The 11,527-nt window shown below is 40.0% G+C and overlaps 1 protein-coding gene across 1 annotated transcript in view; it reads left to right on the forward strand.

The window, feature by feature from the left end:
- Window positions 1–7,079: 7,079 nt before the first annotated feature.
- Window positions 7,080–11,527, forward strand: part of fam81b (family with sequence similarity 81 member B) — a 4,944-nt gene continuing 496 nt past the window's right edge. Inside the window, exons 1-3 of the mRNA XM_005722368.1 lie at window positions 7,080–7,133; window positions 9,184–9,319; window positions 10,355–10,556. Of these exons, the coding sequence (XP_005722425.1) occupies window positions 7,093–7,133; window positions 9,184–9,319; window positions 10,355–10,556 (379 nt within the window). The 5' untranslated portion in view covers window positions 7,080–7,092. The remainder of the gene's footprint in view (window positions 7,134–9,183; window positions 9,320–10,354; window positions 10,557–11,527) is intronic.

Genomic DNA, 11,527 nt, shown 5'->3' on the forward strand with positions numbered 1-11,527 from the left:
CAACGTCTCTTTAAGTTAAGTAAATCGTGGTGTAAGCCAAACTGTCCCTTTCGGCTCCCAGGCTTTTCTATAGGGCTTCCATGGAAAACTGATGAGTCTGCTCTGAGAAGGCCTTTCCTCTTAATGACCTTGATCCCATTGATAAGAGACTAATCCACTGTGTGTGTGTAACAGAGAGGGAGAGAGATACATAGACATGAAATATTTTCTTTCATGAGTATAACTACATCTAATTCAGAGCCACTACCACACTTGAAACACTGTGTATCCTGTGATTAAACGAAGCAGAGATCCGATCTGTTCACCTGAATCCAAATACTTAGGGTTGGGTCAAGCCTTTAAATTGAGTTGAGTATGCCTTGTACAAATAATCACATGTTGTGTTTCACAGGCTCAGTCTAGACCCTGACCTATCTGGTACAAGCGGTTCCTCGTTGTTGGTAGCCTCAATAAATTAAGGTTAAGTTCTTCACCGAAGAAGCCACACAGGATTGAGCTTGCTTTTTTATTTAATTTGAAGTGTTTCCAATCAAAAAACATGTCTGCCACCCTTGTTCCCACAGGAACAAGCAAATCCAAGCGATCCATGGGGGAGTCTGTCTTACTTTTATCAGTGTAATAAAGGGATTTAGTGACTCTGGATTTTAATTAAATTACAGAGCATTTGTATTTGTACAGTCATTGCCCACCCTAAGCTTTATTTAAAGCTCTCCACGATAAGCATTTTCTGGCTTGTAGGACTAATAGAGAGGAGCTTTAATGATGCACTTTCGTGGTCCAGTGCAAAGAGCCTGGATTAAACTGTATTTTAAACTATTAGCATAATACAGTAAGACAAACTCCAGGGAACTGGAGTGTCAAATGCAATATTTGAAGGCAATACAAACTATCAAAGTTGGGATGAAAAATAACAGCCAAAAATTGAAAAAGGTATTAGGTTATCTCAATAACCGCTTTTTTAAAAGCTGGTGTTTTGAGGTATGTTGTCACGAGAACTGCTGCTAAGAAGGCTGACCAGTTTCTCAGCAACATTTCTACGAATTACAACTATGTTTCACGCTTTCTGGTCATCAAATATTTTGCAGAGTTAAACTGCCTCGCCACATAGACAATGCATTTTTTTTTTTTTGCAAGACTGTTCACACTGGCAGGCAGGCACACCCCCATGAAAGGAGACCACAGTTACCAAGTGACAACACAAACACATAATCTCTAAAGCTGGCTGAAGAACAGCACAGACCTGTGAGTATTCTTATATGACAAATAAAAAAATAGCAACATTTGTTTAAAGTCTTTATCAAAAATGTTCAAAATGTCTCGTGATGCTCCCAGTGAAAGATAGAATATATAATATGCTTAATTTAACAAAAAGAATGATAAGGAGGATATTTGAGTAGAAACTATCACACTAATATATTTAATACATATCTCTTTGTAGACAATAAGAATGTCTCATCATCAGTCTGACACACAGAGTCACACAAGGTAACCTTTCTCATTCACATATCCATATTCAGTGCATACATTCAGTATATTGCAGTCATTTACTTTTCACTTTCAATTTGTGTGGGTTGCTTTCAGTTTAAAATCCGATCTGCGCTTAAGAGGTGAATAAGATGTGCGCGACCGCTCGCTGATGGGATTGAATTAAGGTTGTGAACCTTTCGAACACTGCTGTGAATCAAACTGATAAAATTAATCCTTAATCCACAACAGCCTCAGACAGGTCCAACACAGCATGCACAGGGACATGAAGACAGAACCCAAGGGCATGAAAACCAATGTACAACATTTCAATCCATCTTCATTCTCTCTCTTAGTAGATCAACTCTTTGTAGAATTGCACTTTAAAATGACTTTTTTCTTCTTCAACATGACTTTGCAATATTTGCAACACATGTTTTTGCATCTTCTAAATACTAAAAACCCCAACAAAGAGCTTCTAAAACATTATAAGCTTGATATTTTTTTGTTTACTTCCTGATTAAGGCCAGATGTCTTGGAAGGTCGTTTGAGAAGTCAGGATAGGCCACTAGCTGTGCTGCTAGAACAAGCTCTCAGAATCAAAGAGGAGGTGACAGCTGGTCTGCAGTCCAGCCATGGCTCTGTCCAAATTGAGGCACTGTCCCGCAAGCTGTTGGAGAATCACATACTCACCATTACACGTATTGTTAAACAACTCAGCATGGGCATACAGGTATGCAAGGTGGTGGAAGTAAGTTGTGAAAAGTGCTGTTGCATGCATGTTTAGGTATTAAAGTATTGTGTAAGTCTTTTTCTTGTTTTTTGTGGAATATGCTGTACGTCTTTTAGGTGGGTGAAGTCAAGCATATGTGCTGATTGTCTCCTTTTCTGGCTGTTCTCTTCTCCTTGTATTGTTTGATGTGCAGCACACCCACGCCAACTCATGCCCACAAACTCCCAGCTGATTTGATTACACCTGATAGAATGGTGCAGTGCTCAAATAAAGCCTACTTGACTTCTCGCCATCATCAGCTCATGCACATTTTGTCTGTATAAGCATAAAGTGATCATGTGCACAGTATGTGGTTAACTAAATACTCTCAAGTTATGCGTTGAAATTCTAACAGCTATTCCCCTGACAGTCAAGCAGAAGAACTGCAAAAGAGTACACGGATCTTAGTCTCGCGGAACAAGTGTGAGGGTGTTTGGAGTCATCTTTCACTGAGCAGAACATCAAACCACTCTCTGAAAGCTGCCTTACAGAAGTAGGGCACCGGAATGAAACATTCAGCTTCATTAGTGTATACCAAATGGGCCATTAGCATGATTAGAGGCTATCATCGTTTGAAATATTACATGAATGCCAACAAACTAATTAATCCTGCAAATCAAGAAGCAATCAACTAAGTAAAGGACTGAATACTTTGCAAAATCAAATGTAAGCCACATCACACAGTCACACTGTTTGCTTTCATGATAATGCCAGAGGGTAATCCATTTGATTTAAGGTTATTTTACACATGCAGCCTATACAGCAATCAGTCATGCAAGTGCGCTGATGAAATTCTGCCAGTTTTAAGTGAGCTTTTGTAGCGAAGCACGTGTCGTTTGCATTTAATGTTTATCTTGATGGCATTGAATGCTGCATAATTAGTTCAAATCTGAAGCTTCCTGCTGGTACTTTCCAAACAAATCATGTACTTCCTCATCTGGTTTTTCACTTAATTTGCTGGGAAAACAGTCACATCTTTTTTTTAACAAATGTGAAACATGCTGTCTTTGTTCTGGGTAAAGGAATTAGAGAAAGAGATGGCCCAGCGGGACTCTGTCACCTCTGGAGTGGCACACGCTGTTCAAAACATGGACCAGAAAAACACAGCTGGCGTCGGAGACCTGAGAGGAAGAGTAGCCAGGTAGGCGCTGTGTGAGTCCTGAGTCAGACATTGCTTTCAAATGCTGAGATAAAAACTGAACAGCAAGTGAAGGAAACAAGAAGGCATTATTTTGATTGACTGGAGTGATCTGACGTTCCTCGCTGATACCCTGCGTGTTTAGCCTTCATTCTGTCTAGCAACTCTTCACCATTGCACAACCTCAAACCAGTCCTGGCATACACACAGACATGCACAGATGCAATTATTTTGTTCCCACCTGGGTGAGGTTCCCAGGTTTAAATGCACTTTAGATGCTGATTAGCACTTGCTCATTATTCTGTGATTCTGTGCACATCACACTTACTGCACTGGATTGCTGAAAAGTGTCTGTCATCTCACATACATTGTGATTGGCCTTTTGATGTGTAGTTGCCTAGCCTAGACCTAATTATTTCTAACACTTCTGGCATCCACTGATCAGTGCATTTCATGTGTAAAGAGATAGAAGACAAAGATATGTCATTTACAAAGCAGGCATATCAGTGAGATTTCAGGGGGTGGAAATGGGGCTGATGCAGGGTCCAATAAAGAGAGAAGAAGAAAAACAAGTGGTCAGTGTGATAGCCTCTTTCATGTTGTTCATAATTAATCAAGTAAGCTAAGGGCCAGTGGTTTTTGTGTTGGTTGGCACTGGTCAGTGAAGCCATTAAGAGAAGCACTGGACTGGTCTCCAGGGAAAAACTCAAATTTCAGACCAATCGTTTATCACAAATATTTTAAAGACACACACTCACACAGGCAGGCCCAATAAAGCCGTAAGAGAAAGCCTTAACAGGCTGACATCTTGAACCAAGCAATGAAAGGAAGGAAGCTGTACTGCCATGCTGATTAAAAGAGTTGCTGCAGTTGATACTTATCGCTTCAACTGAATTCAAAGTTTGCTAAAAGCAACATTTTCCAAGTCAGAGGCTGTAAGTTGTGTTTTTGCAACGTCCTAATTGCTTTTGGTGATAAAGAGATTTCTCACTTAACCCTCTCAGGTTCAAATTAAGTTTTCTGAGTAAAAAAAACAAATAAAATATGTATGTGGGGTAAACAGGTTGTTAGTTTTTAACTGTTGCAAATCGGCAACGTCTGCCTTGAGAGGGTTAATTTATTCTCATAGTTTTTTGGGTGGGTGGGAGCGTCTTTGTACCAGTGAGTCATTAGTAGATGCAAACAAGTGACCACTGAAATCTGTTCAGAGTAACCATCCTGACTGCTAAGGTTTTACCAGAGCCTCTTCTTCTTATTTATTGCATGATCTTGCTTTGCAAATTGATAACAGCAGTGTAACATTTTTTCATTCTAATTTTGTGATTCTATTATACAACTTTTTTTTTTCTAGTCTTTTGCTCATCCCTCTGTCTTCACACCTTCCCCAAACTCCCTTCAATCCCATTTTTCTCATTCAGTGGTCTCTCACCAGCTCTCTGTTCTTCCCCACCTATTATCGCAGGTGTGATTCCAGCATTGCCAAGCTGAGCGCTGACGTGAGCTTCAGAGAGCAGCAGGTGATCAGACTGCAGAGGGAGGTTCGAGAGCTCAGCGAAGCTGTGAATGGACAGCTCAAAGAGCTGGAGGACAAGGTGGGGAAAAAACGTATGCATGCTGACAAGGGTTTAGCAGAAAAGGAGTTACGAGAGCAGTTGAGCAAAACTTTGCACTGTGTGCAAATCAGCTACTACACCAGTGCCCCAATGAGAGTTTTCACAAGTCATAAGTTAATATTGTAACACGTATTTGCCATATTTAGGTTCTTTTTTTTTAATCTCTTTGACATTGATGCCATCAAAAGCATTATTCTCCAGTATGATAGCATACTGGCATGAACTGGCATTCATGATCATTACCCCTTGCATCTCCTCTATCTAAACACACGCTCAACACAATATTCATTCATTCATTCATTTGAATTCTCTATTCCCAAACTAAAGGATAATGTACTGTTTTGTTATTGTCATTATTATTTTTTTACATTTGTAGAGAGAGGTTGCGTTTATTTGAAAGCTTGATGCATTGGAAGGATCATAACCTGGTAATATGAACAGTATTTATCCGCACTGTACACTTTATTAGGTACACCTTGCTAGTACTAGGTTGGGCCTCCTTTTGACTTCAGAGGTGCCTGAATTTTTTGTGGCATAGATTAAGCAAGGTGCAAGAAAACCTCCTTGGAGAATTTGGTTCATATTGACATGATAGTATTTCACGATTGCTACAGATATGTCAGCTGCGCATCCATGCTTTGAATCTCTTATTCTGCCACATACAAAAGGTGCTCTCCTGACTGTGGAGGCCAATATTCGCATAGGCTGTGGTGTCCAAACAATACTCATCTGGTACTAAGAGGCCCAAAGCAAACAAGAAAATACTCATCATCACACCATCATCACCAGCAGCCTGAACTGCTGATACAAGGCGGGACAGATCCATCCTTTCATCCTGTTTGCGCCAAATGATGACCCTAACTTTTGAATACAGCAATTGCAGGTTCATCAGACCAGGCAACATCTTCAGTTGTGCAGTTTTAGTGAGTCCAGGCAAATTGTAACTGGAGAGGTACATTTTGTGGTCTTCTGCTGCTGTAGCCCATCTGCTTCAATTTTTCATGTCCTATGTTCAGAGATGAACTTCTGGATATCTTGGATATAGAAAGTGGTTATTTGACTTCAGGTTGCTTTCTCAGCAGCCTGAAGCTTTTAGACCATTCTCCTCTGACGCTTAGCATCAACAAGCCATTTTCACCCTAAGAACTTCCACTCACTGGATATTTTCTCCTTTTCAGGTCATCTTAACCCTAACCCTAGAGAAGGTTGTGCAGGAAAATCCCAGTAGATCAGCAGTTTCTTAAACGACCAGGCCAACCTGGCACTAGCAATCATATCATGTTCACAGTCGCTTAAATAACCTTTCATCCCAAATATTTAGTTTCAGCTCGTCATCTTGACCACATCCACATACTTAAATCCACTAAGTTAACAACCAGTTAAACAGGTGTACCTAACAAAGTGGCCCAGTGAGTATATTTTGCTGTTTATCCAAGAGAGGATGGCTAGCTGAGCTGTGATGGGATGACATTTGGAGCTTACTGCTGCTGAGTGAGTTTGACCTTATCAAACAAACTCAGAGGCTCAGTCATAACCAGAGTTTGAAAGAAAGAAATGAGATGGGAAATAAATTCTAATGGGATGTCAAGGTCGTCATAAAAAAGCTTTCACCCCACCCCCACCTACACCTCCCGCCCAAACCCTACCTTTTTTTTTTTTTGGACAAGGTCAGCATTATAGAAAATATGAAAACCCTGGATTACGATAAGTATGTCACATATTATAATGCTTTTTACTTGACCTAAAGCAACCAAAACTGCCTTCAACACTCTCGCTGATTCAGCCAGCCTTCAGTTGTGTTGGTAGTATGGGGTGGTAAATCACTGTGATGACAGCACATTAGCTGTGGGCCAGTGGTCAAGCGCCTACCATAAAAATAATTGAAAACGCATACAAAGTGGGTCACCGGTATAACTCTCAGTCATGAGTGGCCACAGGAGTGGTGCATAGCACAGTCTGCTCAGCAAAGCAGAAAACACAAAAGGGTAAAGGTCAGAAACAAAGCTGACGATTATGTTTGTGTGTTTTCTTGTCACCAGATTCATGTTGAGCTTAGAAGACTGGAGGCCTCACTGACAAAGTCTTCTAAGGACCTAAAAAACTCGATGTCTGATCTGCGTAGACAAGTTAAGCTATTAGAAGACAAGTAAGACTGTTAATCATGCAACAAACCTAATGTTGTGGTACTAAGGATTCCTGGAGACACCCAACACTGCACCAGGTCATTCCATGAATTTAGCTGCTGATCATGTATTTTCTGGCAGCTACTGTGAAAAGTTGACAACTTTCTTAGTTGATTTGCTGTTTAATAGTGTTCCTCAAAACACCAACATAAATTCTTACCTACAACCATTCCCAACTATAGTTTCAGCTGCTCCAGGGCTACACATTCCCAAGCCACATTCACCCTGAAATATTAATGCAGGAGGCACAATAATGGTGAAAGCTTGTTGTCCGTTTACTATTCCATCTGAGAAATAATGTCAGCTGGAAGCAATATATAAACATTTTAGAAGCAGAGAGACGTGAATGATAGATATGTTCTATTTAATACTGTTGTACCTGCAATGGAAAGCAGCCCACTGATCATATTAGAGCCATAAGAACAGATAAAAATAGGCGATTTTTGTGTTTCTGAAATGCGTCACAATAATAATGTTGAAAACAAGCACCAAAAAAAGAGAGGCTTCCTTTATTTTATTTGGATTATAGATTTAATATATTATATATCCATCCACCCACCTAGGCTGTGCTTGACCATTGATGGATAGAGCTGGAAAAGATGAAACATACCGAGTGATGTTGTCTACACGCTACTCAACCTAATTTGTTTTTTTGTTTTTAAGTGGCCAGGTCATTTTTTGAAAGTAGGCACTGCTGATGTCAGAAAGATTTTTTATTTTTTTTATTAATGTTCAGTCTACAAAGACAGTTTATTGGATTTTGAATCCTGGGTGTCATTGGTTCTTTTTGTTCTGACTGTCTCATGTATGACTACACTGAGCCACACTTGCTGGGAGATTTTCTTAGATGCAGTTTAGTCATTAAAGGCCTCATTAGTCTCAAAAAGGTAGTCAGTCAGGATGACCTTTGTTTTTTAAGTGATGAGATCCAGTGTCCGCTGGAGGTGGCGATGCAGGGACAGTTGGGCACTAGAGACCATGTCTGCAGATATAACAGAAAAAACATTTGAAATGAAATAAATATGCCAGACAAGGCCACAAGGACTTCAAATTAAAGGGCATCACAGACTGCCCCTTTACATTTACAAGCTGACTTTCAAATATGTGCAGACAAGTGCATTCTGAAAACTTATCTAACAAGAGCCAAGCCAACTGTCATGTTGTCTAGTGTCAGCGTGAACTGCATTAGGCAGCTGGAATGATAACGGAGTGCAGTATTGTGACACCTGTACAGAAAAAATGATTTGCAGCAGTGACACACAGGCGAGTGTCTACTGATTGTCTCAAGGACACTTTAGACAAGAGGAATAAGACTAAAGAAGGTCTCGAGGTACTTTTTGAGTCCGATAGTTTTACACAGTCCACACAATATTTCATTCAGTTTGGTTGCAGCTTCCATCAGAAACATTTCAGTACTGTTCATCAAATGAGAACCACATGCAGCTTTCAATGACCACCTCCCCAGATATTACAAAGAGAGAAATATTCATATGGTCCAAATACAAATACAGCATTCAGAGCTACAGAGCACAAAATTTCCCACCACTGTTTTTCACACTGCTGTTTTGGTATTTCTCAGTGGTGAGCTTGACGTGACATTAAGCAAAACAAGAAGCACTGTTGCTGATGAAATCTCACGTCTGATTACCAGACTGTGAAATTATGAACACTGACTTTTTAACAGCTAAACCTAAAGCATGTTCCTTTTATAGTAAACTTACGGGTTACAAATTATTAATTTAGTACTTTCATTCTCAATCACACAATCACACATTTTTACTTGAAAGCTATTTAGTAGAAGTGGAAGTGCCAATAAAGCATTGGTTTTCTAAATAGACACAAACTTTATTTCCTGTAGGGCTAAACTAGCAGAAAAGAACTGATATGTCCTTGAAAGTTGCAAGACTGTGTAAACTTTTAGATCCTAAGACATTTATGAAATGAAAAATCTCTACCTAAATGTAAAGAAGTAAAGCTATTACAGTTCACTTTGTATTCCTTGTGTCTTTGCAGAATGGCAGGAGAGCTTGACGAGGGCAAGGAGCAAACAGCAAAATTGAGGACCTGGACAGAACAACAGCTCAAGAACTCTCTCCAGTCACATGCCGAGGACAACCAGGAGCTGGTTTCACTATTACAAGACAAAATGGTACAATATACATAATGGTTTAAAAATGTTTGACATGTACACTCACTGAAAACTTCATTAAGTACACATGTTCAATTCTACATATTTAGGTATATTGACATGGTCAAGATGACCTGCATGAGAATGGGGAAGAAAGGTGATTCAGCTGACTTTGAACGTGGCGCGGTTGTCAGTGAACAGGAAATTGAGGCTACACTTTGCACAACTCACTAAAAGCAGACAATAGGAGATGGAAAAAATGTTGTATGGTCTGGTGAGTCTCTCAAAGGGGCCAAAAGTGTGTCACACCATTGCACCACCACCACCCTGAACCACTGATACGAGACAGGATGGATATATGATTCGTGTTGTATACACCAAATTCTTCCCCATAAATCATGGATCCATCCTGTCTCGTATCAGTGGTTCAGGGTGGTGCTGGTGGTGCAATGGTGTGGCACACTTTTGGTAAACAGACATTCTGTACTTAAGTAGAAGTACAGACACCAGTGCTGAAAAATACTCCAGTAAAAGTTGAAGTTGAAGTAAGTTGAATTTTTCTAAACAAAGGTACTCAGCTTGAATCAGGTAAGTAGAACATGAGCAGAGAAAAAAGGGAAAATAAAAAATAGCTCTATTTTCTGTTGCCTAGATTGTAGAGGGTGACTTTGCCTCTAAACAGGAAAATTAGTAAGCAAGAGGTTAAAGGTAGGTTCAGTGTGTGGGAAAAGAATCACAACTCACCTATTGAGAGCTCCAGTAGTCTATGATCCGCTGAAATGCTGCTCTTTGTGGATGGACACAACTGAATTCAACCAGATGTCAGGACGTGTTTCATGAGTTGTCCTGGCTGATTTCCATCCACTGCAGTGACAGTACACTGTTTACTCTATTTAAGTACAGTAACAAAGTATTTGTGCTTTGTTACTTAATTACTACCCACCTCTGCTATGATTTATTTATTAATTTTAGATGTTGTGGACTATAGCATGACAATTATATAACTACGCTCCGCCAAGTTTAAAAACTGAATTTTCATGTGTATGCTGTGCTTAGTTAGGGGCGGAGTCTAGATTGGCTGACCGCCTGCTTGCCCTGGAGGCACGTGTGGAGAAGTTTGACATCCAGCAGAACCAGGCTGAGCGCAGTCGGCATGATCAGCTGAAACGCTCAGAAGACAAACTTAGCAGAAGAATAACCTTAGTGGAGAACAACCTTCATCAGGAGCTGCAGCTGCTCAAACAGCAGTACCACAAAGGTGGGTGATCACTGCTGGTAACTTGCTGTCATCAGAGAGCAAACACACATGTACTGCATGTTCTTCACCAAACACGTCAAGGAAAATAATGGACATGCGAGAGCAATTCACAAGAGTCTGAAAAATAGAAAGAAAGGAAAGGAGAAAAATACTTATAATAAGTAATCGTAAAATGGATATAAGCGATTAACCCCACCAGGCAGCCAACATTTATTTTTACCACAAATGAGATGTTTATTGTTTCCTTTAATTACAGTAGTCACTGACTTGGTGTTGATATGTTAAACGAGAGTTCAGCTCGGATGCTTTCCAGCTCATCATGTGGTCTAATAATTGGCTGTACAACAGTAGTATAAAGGATCTTATCCTGCACATATGTAGTTACAACACAGCTAGTATGCTGCGAGCCAATCCACAGGAATAGGCAGTCAACTAGCCTGCCAAATACTCTAGCTCGTCTCCCTATCATGCTGCTGTTGACATCCATCCTCATCTCATTTCCCAGGATGCCTGACACTAGATCTCACATCTGCCTCCCTTCCTGACAGTCTCTCTCACTCCGCAGCTCTTATTAAAGAGCAGACATATAGAAAAGTGCCCAAACTTCCCTTGGTAAATAAGACCATGGGTAAACTGATCTATGAATCACTACTCAGCCACTGCTAACAGCACTCCAGAGCCATTCATCCACTGTGCTATTTTAAGTGTGGGATGAAAAGAAAGAAGGAGATGGTATGAGAGAATAAATGCATAATTGATGAGAGTTGTAAATATCCGTGGCAAGAAAGACATTGAGTTATGGAGCTGGAAAGAGAAGATACTTAATATCTCAAAGGGAGCCTTTCAACCCCACAGTCTGTTACTTCCTAGAATACATTCTGTAATAAAAATGCATCAGCTCTATGTACTATTACATAATTAACTAGGTATTAAAAATATAAGTAATGATTGGGAGCAATTAAGCATAGAAT

Source organism: Pundamilia nyererei, unplaced genomic scaffold (genome assembly GCF_000239375.1).
Source record: "Pundamilia nyererei isolate P.nyererei 1_Seehausen unplaced genomic scaffold, PunNye1.0 scaffold00006, whole genome shotgun sequence".
In the NCBI taxonomy this organism is placed as follows: Eukaryota; Metazoa; Chordata; class Actinopteri; order Cichliformes; family Cichlidae; genus Pundamilia; species Pundamilia nyererei.